The following is a 16,306-nucleotide window of genomic DNA, read 5'->3' as shown; positions in this document are numbered from 1 at the left end:
TGTTACCACTAAGGTTAGGGTGAAATTGATGCTGAGTTTCACTTCAGGATAATATTGAGTTTTGATTATGTTTTTGGATTTAGACTTAGGCTTAGCTAGTGCTAAGAATAAGGTAAGAGGTACACTCGAGTTGAACTGGGGAAAATTGGGTTAGGTTTAGAGTCAGAGGTCAGAGTCAGGTTAAAGGTCAGGATTAAAGATTGAGTCAGGGTCAGGGTTGGGGTTAGAAATGTGGGTTGGGGCTGGCATCTGGGTCTGGGTTATGGTTTGGATTGGGATCGAGGTCAGGGTTTGATCAGGGTCAGTGTCAACATAGGGTTAAGTTTAGGAGTTAGGATTAGGTTCTGGATCAGTGTTGGGATAAGGATCATTATCACATTTTCCTCATGACTTTAGCTTTGTAATAAGTGTTGGGGTACAGATGTGTGAGTTCTTCAAGTTTGTGTTTATACAATGTTGTCTATTATAGGTTTAGAAACAGTTTGCTGGGAATTTGATTGAGATTACACTCAACATATAAATCAACTTTGAAAGAATTTTTATCTTAACTATGTCTAGTCTACTAATGGTAAATAAGGAATATCTCTCCATTTATTTACATTTTGTTTCTTTCAACTGTGTTTCCAGGTGGTATGAATGCATATGTGTACCTTTTTTAAAAAATGTATACTTAAGAACTTTAATTTTTAGGCCTGTCATTGTAAATGATATAGATTTTTTTCTTTATTATTATTTTTTAATGCATTTTAGGTTTTGGGGTACATGTGAAGAACATGCAAGATTGTTGCATAGGAACACACATGACAGTGTGATTTGCTCCCTTCCTCCCCATGACCTATGTCTGGCATTTCTCCCCATGCTATCCACCCCAACTACCCACCCCCCACTGTCCCTCCCCTATTTCCCCCCAACAGACCCCAGTGTGTAGTGCTCCCCTCCCTGTGTCCATGTGTTCTCATTGTTCAACCCTCACCTATGAGTGAGGACATGCAGTGTTTGATTTTCTGCTCTGTGTCAGTTTGCTGAGAATGATGGTTTCCAGGTTCATCCATGTCCCTACAAAGGACATGAACTCATCTTTTTTTTTTTTTTTTTTTTTTTTACAGTTTACGCATCTGACAAAGGGCTGATATCCAGAATTTACAAAGAACTAAAACAGATTTACAAGAAAGAAACAAACAATCCCATTCAAAAGTGGGCAAAGGATATGAACAGACACTTTACAAATGATATAGATATTTTTAAATACCATATTCCAGTTTTCAAATTCCACTTGTATCCATACATAATTGCTGATACACAGGACATCAATTGACTTTTGTCCATCGGCCATCGACTTTGTTTTTATCTCTGTCCATTCTGGTCAAGGCATGGGATGGTAGACTCTTTCAGTTTTAACTTTCAAAATCATGGCATGGGATTATCAGAACAATGGATTTCAGAGATTCACAGGGACCACAGGAGAGGTCCATGGGCACCACTATACAGCGAGCACTTGAGCATCCTGTGCTGCCCCCAACAGCCTGTAGGGGGCACACAAAACCTTAAAGGATTATAAATCATTCTATAAGGACACATGCACACAAATGTTCATTGCAGCACAGTTTACAATAGCAAAGACCTGGAACCAACCCAAATGCCCATCAATGATAGACTGGACAGGGAAAATGTGGCACATATACACCATGGAATATTATGCAGCCATCAAAAATCATGAGTTCGTGTCCTTTGTAGGGACATGGATGAACCTGGAAACCATCATTCTCAGCAAACTGACACAAGAGCAGAAAATCAAACACCGCATGTTCTCACTCATAGGCAGGTGTTGAACAATGAGAACACATGGACACAGGGAGGGGAACATTACACACTGGGGTCTGTTGGGGGGAAATAGGGAAGACACAGTGGGGGGTGGGGAGTTGGGGAGAGATGGCATGGGGAGAAATGCCAGATATAGGTAATGGGGAGGAAGGCAGCAAATCACACTGCCATGTGTGTATCTATGCAACAATCTTGCATGTTCTTCACATGTACCCCAAAACCTAAAATGCAGTAAAAAAAAAAAAAAAAAACCACCTTTTTGGACCTTCCCCCCATGTTCCCCACACAGATATCTGGCACCTCCACAGTGAGGATTAAGCTTTGTTCTCCTCAGGTTTCATCCAGGAGGTGCCACTATGGCTACAGGACACCTGGGGGCCATGCCCAAGTAGGACCCAAATCTCCTTCTCCTCAGGACCCACCTGGGAGACCCCTCTGTGGCTAAGGAACACCTGGGGGCCATGCTGGTGCAGCTTCAGGACACCAGAAGGTAAGGAAAAAGCTTCCTGTAGATGCCCTGAGTGCAGAGGAGGGAGCACTGCCATATGTTTTACTTTCTCATGTTGTTAAGGCTTCTTGGGGTGTCATTTTTCTGGCAGGAAACCTCTCTGGCTAGTGGCACCTTTGCCTGAGTTTGCTCTGGCCCGCTGAATTTGTTCTGCCCAGTTGGCCTGGTAGGCTGCACTTGGCTCATGCTACCGGCCTGGAGCTCATGCCTGCCAAGGGCAAGTCAGGCATGAAATGGTGAGGGGTGGGTGAGCAAGTGTAGGGTCTTGTCACTGCACAGTCAGACACACCAGCTGCTGCAGTGGGGCAGGCAGCTCCAGGTGCTGGCATGGGTGCTGGCTCTCTGCAAGGCTGTGGCTGGACCAGACACACCACAGGCAACTTCCACAGCTGGCACCAGGGAATACGGTGGCACCCAGAAGCTTGGAGGTGACAGGAACTGCAGGGCCCCAAAGGAGAAGTCACAGCCTTGGCTGGGGTAGCTCCCAGGTTGGTGCTCCCCAAAGGACTGCAGCTCTTCTCTCCTTCTCTTCACTCACAATGTGGCAAGCAAGGGGCACTTCTCAGCCCTGTTTGTGTTATCGGTCTTTTATCCTTGCCACTGGTGGATTCCAAGTTCTTGTTCTGCAATGAGGAAGAATGAAGTACACAGACAAGAGGGTGAGCAAGACAAAGAGAAGCTTTCATGAGTGATAGAACAGCTCAGAGGAGACCCACAGCAGGTAACTCCTTTCCACAGCTAGGGGGTCTTGAAGAGTGTTAAGCTCCTAGCTGAGAGGGTAGCTCCTCTCTGCAGCTGGTCATCCCATTGTCTGCTCTGCTCTGGCTGAGCCTGGGGCTTTTATGGGCCTCAGAGGGCTGGAAGTGGATGCCAGTTGGTCTGTGTGTGGCCATGGGCAGGCCTGGAATGGGCACCACAAGTTCCCAGCATAACTGACAGCCCAGCCTACATCCGTCAGGCCCTCCCTGGCCTGAAGGTGGGACCTCACCAGGGACCTACCCCCTTCTGCCCAGGAGCCTTTCTGACTCCTGCTGCCATCCGTGGCACCCTGCTTTTGGTAAGGGACACCTACAGGCCAGCACCAAGCCACCCTCAGCCCACCCCTCAGCCTCTCCCCAGCACTTGTCTGTGCCCAAAGTGCAGAGGGAGCCAAGGTGGCAGGGGGCTGGCATGGAAGTTCTGCCCCTAGCATATGCACACCTAGGCAGGCTGTGATAGCACCTGGGCTCAGCCCCAAACCCCCATGCAGATTACAGCAGGTGCTGAGAGCCAGAAGCCAGGTAGTGGGAGCAGACACCCCCAAGCCTCTGGGGGCAGGCAGGACACCCCTCCCAGGCCCCTGAGGGTGCAGAATGCAGAGATGACCAGGTCCTGTGCTTGGAGAGTCTGGCTCCCACTCACTCTATGGAGTGTACAGGCAGTCCCAACTGCACCTCTTTGCAGCTTCGGGTGAGGGCTACAGGTCCTCGCTGGGCCCCTCTTTGCCTGCCCCTTCATGCCCGACAGTGCTGCTCCCCTGACAGCAGGCAGCTCAGCCCAGCCCCATCGTGGCAGCTCCCAGGACAGTGGGATCCAGGGGGGCTCTGGCTTGTCCCTGGCTCCTGCTGGCTCCATGGAGTACAGCACTGCCCCAGGCCCAGCTCTGCCTCCTCCCTGCGCCCTCTCCACAGTGGTGTTGGGCGAGAGCCCCAACACAGGGCTAGGGTCTGGAGCAGCAGTCTCTGGGCCTGGAAGAAGGTCCCACCCAGCCACAAGAGGTTGGGGGCAGCACGTTTGGCTGCCTCTGGGACTCAGGGCACAGGGGACACAGGGCACAGCCTGATGCTGCCATCAATGTTACGTTTATTTTATTTTACAAAAGTGTCCCTTCATTGAGGGTTTGATATTCATCATCACAGCAAGCCCAAGTGTGTTTTTCCAGATTTGGATTTGCTTCTGGGGGAAATCTTGGTACAGAGAAAAGGGAAACCCTGAGCGCAACACAGGGAGTCCCCTCAGGGCCCCCAGGACACACACTCTACAGACTTGCTTTTATTTGTGTCTCATTGGCTTATTCTTACAGTATTAAACTGCTTGAAAATATTGAAGAGTAAGTATCTTAAAACTCACAACATTATTTTAAGTATAAATAGTATACTTTTGTCTGTGAAAAGAACTTTAGGCAAAATAAATTTAAACACAGTTTATTTGTACAAAAGAATGATTCATGAATTGAGAAGCACCGAAACAGAAAACATGTTTTGGGCTGCACACTCGCAGAGTGAGCAGAGCTTTTAGAGGTAGAAGCTAAGTGAAGAAATGGCCCGATTGGCTCCAGCTAGATGACTGCCTGATTTGGAGAATGGTTCCGTGGGTATCCCTAGCCATATAGCCAACCAACTGCTGGGCTCTTTGTGATTGACTTCAGTTGGTTTGTTAATTTTTTAAAAGTGAGTTACTAGAAATGCATCCAGGTTAAGTTTGTGTTTGCTTAGGGAAGACCTTAGTGTAATGACCTCCTCCTTATTTGCTTTAACATGTCAAAACCATAATTCATTTTCATTTTACTTTCCTGGCATTAACAGAAGTAAACTCACAACATTTTTGTTGTTATTCACAAAGCCAGTTTAATTGGCAGCATATTTGTAGTGTTACGTAAAAGAACATGTGTCTTACAATCACTGGTATCTTAGATTAGATGAAATATGTTAACTCTATTAAGCTTGTTATTAAACTGTAACACGAATTGAGTTCTCACTTTTCTCCTAGGCTTTGGCCATTTAAAATACACTCAACTGTCGCTTGAGGAGGGGCTGCTTTCTGAGAAATGTGTTGTTAGGTGCTTTTATCATTGTGCAAATATTATGGAGTGTACTTGCACAAACCCGGTTGGTATAGCCTACACCTAGCCACACCTAGGCTATATGGCATAGCCTGTTGCTCCTAGGGTACAAACCTGTGTAGCATGGTACTGTACCAAATAATATATGCAGTTTTTACTACAATGGGAAGTATTCGTATATCGATTTAAACATATAAAAGAATGCTTTGAGCCATGATGGCTAGGCAGAAATTTTTAAGCTCCATATAATCTCATAGGACCACCACCTATGTATGTGGTGTGTGACCATAACATCAGAATTAATTAAAAACATCAGCTTACATTAAGCTGTGAACTCAGATGGTCCTCGGGTCTTTTCCATTGGGAGATCTTTAAGCACTGTTCCAAGCTGTTCTATGCTAATATTCATAGTTTCCTTATTTTAGAGTCCATTTTGTTAATGTGTATTTTTACTAGGAAATCACCTGTTTCTTCTAGGTTTCCAGTTTGATACAGTTGGTTTCTTTTTTTTTTTTTTTTTTTTTTGAGACGGAGTTTCGCTCTTGTTACCCAGGCTGGAGTGCAATGGCGCGATCTCGGCTCACCGCAACTTCCGCCTCCTGGGTTCAAGCAATTCTCCTGCCTCAGCCTCCTGAGTAGCTGGGATTACAGGCACACGCCACCATGCCCAGCTAATTTTTTGTATTTTTAGTAGAGACGGGGTTTCACCATGTTGACCAGGATGGTCTCGATCTCTTGACCTCGTGATCCACCCGCCTCGGCCTCCCAAAGTGCTGGGATTACAGGCTTGAGCCACCGCGCCCGGCCTACAGTTGGTTTCTTATTTGACCTTTGATTTCTCCTCTCTTACTAGTTTTATACAGAATTCTTGATTCTATATACTTTTGCACTCTCTTTTTATGAGCAACAATTTTTTAAAATATATTTTTTAGCTTTTCTTAATGGAAGGATTGTCCTGTTTGATAATTTCTCATGACCCAATGATGATCTTAAATAATTGTTAATTAACTTCAGCTTAATAGGCTATCTTTTTCAGGACCCAACTTTTAAAAGACAAAATTACAACACATCTAGGTTTGCAGATCTTAATTGGCTTTTGTTTGAGATTCTAGAATCAGGCAGCAATCTGGAACAAAAATGGTGCAGAATGCTCTGCCACATGACATGTGTAGGTTATGTTTATAACCACAGAAAAGAAAGTGACATAGAAAAAACAGAAGTGGAATACAGAGACAGCTCCATTGGTTACAGCCTGGATTTGCCTTTATGGAACCTAGTTTGAACAGTTGGCAGCCTAACATTGGCTGACGCTTGGTGGCTGTGGTTGGTTGGGCCTCAGCTATTTGTTAAAAAGACAGATTTCTAAGTCAGATTTTCAGTTTGTTTATATGCCAAGTTAGGTTGTAGTTCTTTACAAAAACTCTTTGGGAGGCTTCATAAGCCCAAATTTAACAACTCCCCACTTTTGGTCAGCCTTTCCATTTTGAGAAAGTGACCAAAACTTTGGGCATTGACACCATGAGACTACTCTCTGTCATCATTGTAAATGGATTTACTTGGTCTCAGTATAAAGTTCAGAAGTCCTTATTTGGTCTCAGTTCTCACTGTGCAATAGCAGAATAGTGAGTTTTGTAAGATGGGAAGAAGGAAACAGAACAATGGAAAATAACAGCTGATTGGTTATGTAAACCAAAAATAAAATTCTAAGGCCCCCACCCACCTTCTTTCAGCCAAGGGGATTCCAGAGTTAACCTGAAAATGTAGTTCAGGCCATTATGAAAAAGGGGGCTGGACATGCCTCATTATACTCCTCCATCATTCACATCGACACAGACCTAAGTCTGATAAGAAACGTTTATAATCTTTTTTTCTCTGAAGCCTGCTACTTCAAGGCTTCATCTGTATAATAAAACCTACATCCCCTCAACCCTTTATCCACCCAGACATTCGTTTCTACAGATGATAACTCTTTCAACTGATTGCCAATCCAAAAATTTTTAAATCTACCTATGACCTGGAAGCTCCCACCCCTTGAGTTTTTCCACCTTTCCAGATCAAACCAGCATAAATCTTACATGTATTGATTGATGTATTATGTCTCCCTAAAACGTATAAAGCAAGCTGTACCCTGACCAACTTGAGCAACTGTTATCAGGACCTCCTGAGGCTGTGTCACGGGTGTGTCCTTAACCTTACCAAAATAAACTTTCTAATTTGACTGAGACCAGTCTCAGATATTTTGGGTTCACAGTTAATATCAGGTTACTTCAGGTTACTTTTGGCGTAAGGGTTAAAGCAGAGGGGACTTCCTTGTGCTAACTCAGGTAGACTGGAATGTCGTCTTTTTCAGGAAAAGGTGACCTGTTTGGAAATTTATCTGCTTCCTTAAAGCTTCAGTTTGGTTGCGTGGCATTTAGCATCACTGACTCCATTCTGGTTTGGCCTGCTCTGTTGTGACCTACTGCAGGAGCCCAGTCCAGAACAATGGCCTGCCATAATTTGTTTAATAATTCTCCCCTTTTGGTTAGGTTCTCACCTAGGTGAGAGTGTGACCCAAACACTGGACATTAGTAGTATTCTCAGTTGCCATCATTTTGGTTTCTGGTCTCAACACGTCATTTCAGTAAAGTCATTAAAACTTTCTTCGGTTATTCTTACCAGTGGCAGCTATCCAAGTTACCCTGAGTTACCAACAGTGAATCCATATGTATCTGCAGCAACTTCAGTTCTTGCCTCCTCAGGAGAAAGAATTCCACTGAGAGACATAAGGTGGAAGAAGAAACCAAGGTGAGTTTCAGAGGAGGAGTGCAAATTTATTTTTAAAAGGCTTTAGAACAGGAAAGAAAGGAAAATTCTCTTGGAAGAGACCCAAGATGGCATCTGAAGTTCAAATACAGCATTGAACCTTGATCCTAGGACTTTATAGGCTCACCTCTTTCCCATAATTCTTCCCTTTGTGTGGGCTGCCCACATGTGCAGTGAGCACTTACAGTCTGTTTAGGAAGTTGTATGTATGCCCATCTAGACTTTCTTCTTTTTTCTGATGGAGTATCCCCAGAAGGTCATACTTCACCACTTTGTCTCTTAAGCATACTCTATAGTTCAACAGTGTGTAGCCAATCACTAATCAATATTATTTCTGAAACCAGTGAGAATTCCTGGCAAACAACTTTGTATCAGCCCACTTCTTGTCCTTCTTTTTGCTTTAAAAACCTGCTTGTAACAGAAGTTGAATGGAGCTCGTATCTACAGATATTTAGTTCTGTGTCTTCTGGGTGGGTGTCTTTATCTTGGCTCAAGTAAACTCTAAAATTCTGTTTTGTGCCTCATCTTCTTCCTTTAGGTCAACAATATGAGTATACTTTAACATGGTACATTTGATCCTGATGAGCTACTTCTGTTGTACAATCAAATGTAAGGCAGTGTCAATGAAGAGTCAGACTCTGTAAAATCTTTGAAGAGATTTAATCTGAGCCAAATATGAGTGACCATGGCTCAGACACAGCCCTCAGGAGGTCCTGAGAACATCTACCCAAGGTGGTCAGGGTGCAGCTTGGTATTATACATTTTAGGGAGACATGACACTTCAATCACATACATTTAAGAAATACATCGGTTTGATCTAGAATGGCAGGACAGCTTGAAGTGGGGTGGGGGGCTTCCAGTTTACAGATAGATTTAACATTTTTCTGGTTAACAATTGGTTGAGTTTATCTAGAGACCTGGGATCAATAGAAAGCAATGTCTGGATTAATATAAAGGATTGTGGACACCCAAATTCTTATTTGCAGAGGAAGTCTTCAGACAGTAGGCTTCACAGAGAATATGTTTTAAAATGTTTCTTATCAGACCTAAAGTCTGTGTTGATGTTAATGTCAGAGAGGCATAATGAGGCATATCCGACCCTCACTTCCCGTCACGGCCTGAAGCAGTCTCTCAGATTAAATTTTAAACAGCCCTGGCTGAGGAGGAAGTCCATTTAGAAGGTTGGGGGGGTGCTTAGAATTTTATTTTTGGTTTATGGAAGTATATTTTGCTTTTGATATTATTAACTGTATTTCTAGTCTAACATGTTTTCCTAGGAGCATTAAATACTCCTTTTGGATTTTATTACACAAATAAGGCATAGATCCCATTTTATCATTACCTTCATTACTAGATATATTGACATCATTTCAACTGAATTTAGAAACATTGCAGAGTTTTGTTGTACTGGAGCGAGCACAGAAAGTGAACACCAAGACAAAAGTATGCCAAATTGCAGGGTCTTTATTGCCTGCGGCCACGGAGGACTCATGTCTCTCCAACCTGTGGCCCCGAAAGGAGGGTGTCAAGACCCTTTATACCCGTAAAAGCACCTTGGGAGTGAGGATGAGAGGCAGGGTGGGGGTGAAGGGTTTCAGACATTCCCACGGCCAGGGGACTTTGGATATTCCGATCGTTACTTAAGTGGTTTACAGAAGTCAAGATAAGCATTAGTTTACACATTGTCTGGGTGTGGGTGGAAATTACAAACCTTAGTTACTTATTATAAGTCGCAGGGGCCAAGATGGCCTGGGTTTGGACTGCTTACCTGTCACATTAGGGTTACAGAGAGCAGTTTCAACAGAAAGCCGAGGTATGGTCTAGGTATGCAGTTTTATGGGGCTTTTACCACGTCGCAGCTTGAGCTTCTAATAATTATTTGTGATCCCTTAAAAGGTAAATTACATTTTTCCTCAAGACATAGCAATATCTAAAATCACTCATACAATGTCCTGCCACTTTTGTTTATGTATTTTCATCAATTTCTCTAAAGCATCACTGAGGAAATTGACTTTGAATATCCCTTTAAACTCTTCTCACTCATAGGTGGGTGTTGAACAGAGAACACATGGACACAGGGAGGGGAGCATCACACACTGGGGTCTGTTGGGGGGAAATAGGGGAGGGACTGTGTGGAGTGGGGAGTTGGGGAGAGATAGCATGGGGAGAAATGCCAGATATAGGTGAAGGGGAGGAAGGTAGCACATCGCACTGCCATGTGTGTACCTATGCAACAATCTTGCATGTTCTTCACATGTACCCCAAAACCTAAAATGAAATAAAAAAATTTTTAAAAAACTCTTCTATTTTAGAAAACATCACAAGAAAACATTGAATGATGGCGGTCACAAAATCTGTTCACGTATTTCCTTTCTCTGAATATTTTTTGCAGGGACAAATATTTGTTTCTGTTGTATTACTGTTAAAAGGAATGTTTGGAAACAAAATAAAGACAAAGATTTATTACAATAACTGATCCAGTAACAATAAATTAATTTGCCATTTGAACCTTTTCTTTCTTCAAGACAGAGTGTTGCTCTGTCGCCCAGGCTAGAGTACAGTGGCACCATCGGGGCTCACTGCAACCTCCACCTCCCAGGTTTAGGCAATTCTCCTGCCTCAGCCTCCTGAGTAACTGGGATTATAGGCACCTGCTACCACATCTGGCTAATTTTTGTATTTTTAGTAGAGACGAGGTTTCACCATGTTGGCCAGGCTAGTCTCGATCTCTCGACCTTGTGATCTGCCTGCCTAGGACTCCCAAAGTGCTGGGATTACAGACATGAGCAACTGCACTCAGCTCCCCCCAACACACACTTTTTTTAAAGTTTTACTTTTGAAAATGTTCAGCCAAGAATTGAAATAGCCTCAAAAATGTGAATTTTCCCCTGATCTAAGCTGACCAGATTTCTAGGGAGTGAACCCAGGACAGAACCATACCACTCACACACACAAAAAAAATGATTACTAAGTGTACACAAATGTGTTCTTTTAACATTAAAATGCAAAAGAGGCATTTATCTGGGATTATATATTACTCCACATTATATACTTGACAGAATCATGAATGTTCTTATTTTTTAAATGTAGGACTAGTTAGTGTCAGTTACTACTATGATTTTTACTACAAATAATTAGCTAACTATAGAAATGATTTCTGAAAGTAGAGTCTTAATTATTAGTACAAATAAACAGATGTTTGAAAAAATATTACAATGTTTTGAATAAAGTGAATTAGGAAGAAAAATGTATCAGATGTCTTCTTAACATCTAACATCACTTGTTACAATTAATGACCAGATGTTGATATGTTTTCATTAAATAAGCCCACATTTTATTTGGTTTCCCTCATTTCTATCTTTTTCTATTCTGGGATCCCATGTAGGATCCTACAGGACATTTAGTTGTCATGTCTGGCTCTTCTTGCTTGTGACAGTTTCTCAGATGTTCCTTCTGATAGCCTTGACAGTGTAAGAAAGATTGGTCAGGTATTGTGTAAAATATCTCTCATTGTGGTTTACTTTGTGTTTTTCTCATAATTAGGCTGGGGTTATGGGTTTGGGGGAAGCAGATCAGATTTGTAGTGCTATTCTAGTCTCTTCATGGTCTTAAGATACATTGTCACCATTAATGTTAATTTTGATCACCTGGCTGAGGTAGTGTTTTTAGGTTTCTCACTTTTCTCACTGTGAAGTTACTTTTTCCCCATGTCCATACTGTATGTATTCTTTTGAAGGAAATAAACCTGCAGAGCCCACACTTAAGGAGTGGGGAGTTAGCTCTACCTCCTTGATGGCTGAGTGTCTACATCCGGTATTTGGAATTCATCTGTATAAGATATTTCTATTTGACCCATTTGTGTATTTACTTAATCATTTATTTATACCAGTATGGACAACCAGATAGTTACTTCAATCGTTTGGTTATTATCCAATTGTACAGTATTTTGTTGCTTTGATTTCCTACCTGTGGCCATTGGGAGCTTTTTCCATTGGCTTCTGTTTTCCTTTGAGACAACTGAATGTTTTGTCTTGTTTTGTTTAACAATTTCTTTCTGACACTTCAAGAGTATCCTGGCTCATATATTTACTGTCTTGGCCCGAGTTTTAGCTATTTCTTCAAAAAGCACTGATTTCCCTCATTAGAGAATAGTTTCAAGTGCTTATATCTGGCAGGTAAATATACTTATTGCATCTTCTCCCTCACAGCTGACAATGCAAGAAAATATATATGTGTATGTTCTAACCTACATACACACCCCTAATTATAAAGATTTCTATGTGGATCCTCTGTGTATATATTAAGCTACATGTGAGTTTATACTGCTGTCTCTAATCCATGGACTCTGATCCATTATCACAGGAATTATTCTAGCCTCCCCTGCCTTTCTTGTCTGTAAATTCTGACTCCAACAGCAAGGAATTGGCTTCCACCATCTGCCATTTATTTAATCCCTTGTTCTAGTATAAACATTAAATTTCTTGTTGTTCATCCAAATTATAGGCTGTGATTTAATAATAAATATATGTTTGGTCTCTATTTCCTGGTGCAGAGCTCTCAAAACCCTTACAATTTCTTGAGTGATAAGGGTGCTAAGAGCATATTTTGTTCTCATATTTGATCTTTGATCCTGGTTTCTGACACAGAGTTCCTAAATGCCTTGAAAATCTCTCTGGTGCTAGGAAGTCTTTTGTTCTGCTAAGGACTCTTGGTGGGCTCCTGGATGGCTTCAGGATGGGGCACAGTCACCAGAAATACCAAGCCATGATTAGAAGCTTGTAATTTTCAGCTTCATATCCTAACCTCTGAGGGGAAAGGGGGCTGAAGATTGAGTTAATAATCAATCTTCAGTGATAAAGCCTCCATATAAATCCCTGAAAGAGGTGGGAGGATCACTTGAGGCCAGGAGATTATGGCCAGCCTGAACGACACAGTAAGACTCCATCTCTACAGAAAATAAGACGGTTGGGTGTGGTAGTGTACACACGTAGTCCCAGCTACTTAGGAAACTAAGGCAGAAGGATTCCTTGAGGCCAGGAGTTCAAGGCTGCAGTAAGCTATAATTGCACCCCTGCACTCCAGGCTGGGGGACAGAGCAAGACTTTGTCTCTTAAAAAATCCTAAAAGATGGGGTTTAAAGAGCTTCTAAATTGATAAATACATCCATGTGCAGGGATCACGGAAACCCCAACCCCATGAGGACAGAGCTTCCACACTTGAGACCCTTTCAAACCTTGTTTTGTGTACCCCTTATCTGGCTGTTCATGTGTTTTCTTTACCATATCCTTTATAATAAACTGGGGTCCTTCAGGTTGCTGTAACAAAATATTGTAGACTGGGTAACTTTTAAACAACATAAATTTGTTGCATATAATTCTGGAGCCTGGAAAAATCCAAGATCTAGTCACTGGAAGATTCCATGTCTGGTGAGGGCTTATCCCTTAGAGAAAGTACCTTCTTGCCATGTCCTTATATGGCAGAATGGAGAAACAGGCTCCTTACAGACTGTTTTATACTGGCACTTGTCCCATTCATGAGGGCAGAGCCTTGACGATGAATTACCTGTTAAAACCATCCTTTTAGATGTTAGGTTTGAATTTGGGGGGACTCAAATACTGAGATCATATTACCCAGTAAACATAAGTAAGTGTTTCCCTGAGTTCTATGAGCCATCATAGCAAATTATCAATCCTGAGGAGGAGGTGTAGGACTGTTCAGTTTGCAGCCAAGCCATGCAGAAGTGTGAGTGAACTGGGGATTTACTACTTGTGATTAGCATGTGAAGTGCGGGACAACCCTTAAACTATTAGGTATGTAACAACTCCAATAAACTCGTGTCATAATTGAATTATAGGACACCCAGCTGGTGTCCAGAAAATTGGAGAATTGGTCGGTATGGAAAAACCCCTCATATATTTGGTGTCAGAAGTGAGGTATTGAGAGTATAGATGAAAAACAGCATTTTTTTTTTCTTTTTACAGATATAGTGGTTTCAAAATTGACTATTACCCCTGTGGGAAAGAACTTTATAAAATAGAGTTCACTATTTATATGCAGTCTATTCTGCTTTTAGTCTATAGGTTCTACTCACTTCCAAAGTGACTTAGGTTAGCACTTTCTGCTCATCACCTGCAGTGAACTTTTCCATAAATTTGTAATACAGTGAGATTCTTGGTCCCATTCTATATTTTATCATTGGATACTACTATACCCTAAATAGTTTGATTTAATTTGTATAGCTTGTGATTTATTTCTTGGGCCGTAAAATTCTATCCTTTTTATAAAATGCATAGTGTCAGGTATCCACCATTAAAGTACCATACAGAATACTTCAAACTCCCACCCTATGTAACCACTGATTCATTTATCTGTGTAATTTTGCCTTTTCCAAAATATCATATAAAATGGGGTGAAATGGTGGGTAACCTCTTCAGACTCACTTCCTTCACTTAGCAGTATACATGCAAGATTTACCCATGTCTTTGCATGTATAGATAGTTTATTCCTTTCTATTTCTATCCATTGCATAGATGTATCCCGATTTCATTATGCATTCAGCTACTGAAGGAAATTCTGATTACATTTTGACCGTTATGAATAGAACTGCTATCCATAATTGCATGCTGGTATATGTTTGAACATAACTTTTCAAAGCAATTGTCTAAATACAGGCAATTTAGGGGTGCAATTGTTAGATTATAAGGTGAGAGTTGTTCAGCTTTGGAAACAAAACTGCAAAAGTGTGTTCCAAAGTGACTGTACCATTATGCATTCTACCAGCAATGAATGACAGCTCCTATTCTTCAGCCTCCAACGACTGGTTTGTCAGCACTCTTTTAGAGTTCAACAATTCTAAAGGATGTGCAGCTATCTCATTGTTGCTTAATTTACAATTTCCTAATGATATCTTGAGCATTCTTTTGTATGATTATTTGCTATCCTTATATTTTATTTGGCTAAGTGTCCATTTAGATATTTACTTATTTTAATCGGGTTTTCAGTTATCTTATTGCTTCTTTTTAAGAGTTCTTTCTGTGTTATTATTTTTAGAGACAAAGTGTTGTTATATTGCTCAGGCCGATCTCAAACTCCTAGATTCAAGCAATCCTCTCACCTCAGCCTCCTGAGTAACTGGGATTATAGGCATAAGCCACCCAACCCAACTTCTTTTTGTATTTTTAATACAATTGTTTTCACTAGATATGTATTTTGCAAATACTTTCTCCCAGTCTGTGTCTTGTCTTTGTTGTCTGAAAAGGCTCTTTCACAGAGTTGAAAATGTAGATTTTTGTTTTTGTTTTTGTTTTTGTTTTTGTTTTTGAGACGGAGTTTCCCTCTTGTTACCCAGGCTGGAGTGCAATGGCGCGATCTCGGCTCACCGCAACCTCCGCCTCCTGGGTTCAGGCAATTCTCCTGCCTCAGCCTCCCGAGTAGCTGGGATTACAGGCATGCGACACCATGCCCAGCTAATTTTTTGTATTTTTAGTAGAGACGGGGTTTCACCATGTTGACCAGGATGGTCTCGATCTCTTGACCTCGTGATCCACCCGCCTCAGCCTCCCAAAGTGCTGGGATTACAGGCTTGAGCCACCGCGCCCGGCCTGAAAATTTAGTTTTACAAAGTCTCGGTTATCAGTATTTTTTCTTTTGTGATTTGGCTTTTGGTATTATGTGTTAAACGTCAGCGCCAAATCCAAGGTCATGCAGGCTTTCTTTTAGAATGTTTGTAGTTTTACATTTCAAATTTCAGCCTATGGACTCTTGCGAGTGAAATTTTGTGTAAATTTTAGTTTGTATGTATATAATTTTTATTCTATATGGTTTCCAAATAATTGTTCCATCACTATTTTTGAAAAATACACGGGATAGTGAATTTCCAAAATGATGGCACTGTATAAACGAATACTGAATGTAATTGATTTCTCAGGAGAGCCAGGAGGGGGCGCACATCCTCCGATAAACTGTGAGCAAGAGCGTCCTGTGCTGAGTCCTGACGGCCACCAGATGGCAGGTGAACCCACCTTTTCTGACCCATCTTCCCTCAGATGGTGGGAGGCGGGAGACAAGAACTTCATTTTCCTCAAGGCTCCAGGAGGGAGATTTTTTTTTATTTTTTAAATTTTTTTAGATGGGGTTTCACCATATTGATCAGGCTGATCTTGAACTCCTGACCTCAGGTGATCCACCCACCTCAGCCTCCCAAAGTGCTGGGATTACAGGTGCGAGCCACTGCGCCTGGCCAGGAGGGAGATCTTAACTTGATGCTGTTCAGTGGTGAATTAAAACCTTCCTGTCCACGAGTTGGAGTATAGTGGAGACAGTCTTCAGAGTATTCTGCAGAGGAAGGGTTC

At 41.9% G+C, this 16,306-nt stretch overlaps 1 protein-coding gene across 1 annotated transcript in view; it reads left to right on the top strand.

The window, feature by feature from the left end:
• Positions 1-10,051, top strand: part of VAMP7 (vesicle associated membrane protein 7) — an 89,393-nt gene extending 79,342 nt beyond the window's left edge. The window contains exons 9-10 of the mRNA XM_074391818.1: positions 2,237-2,311; positions 7,812-10,051. Coding sequence (XP_074247919.1) covers positions 2,237-2,266 — 30 coding nt within the window. The 3' untranslated portion in view covers positions 2,267-2,311; positions 7,812-10,051. The remainder of the gene's footprint in view (positions 1-2,236; positions 2,312-7,811) is intronic.
• Positions 10,052-16,306: the final 6,255 nt, after the last annotated feature.

The sequence above is a fragment of the Saimiri boliviensis genome, chromosome X (genome assembly GCF_048565385.1).
Source record: "Saimiri boliviensis isolate mSaiBol1 chromosome X, mSaiBol1.pri, whole genome shotgun sequence".
Classification (NCBI taxonomy): domain Eukaryota; kingdom Metazoa; phylum Chordata; class Mammalia; order Primates; family Cebidae; genus Saimiri; species Saimiri boliviensis.
The sequence above is the reverse complement of the archived record's forward strand: the minus strand, read 5'-3'. Positions and strand labels throughout refer to the sequence as shown.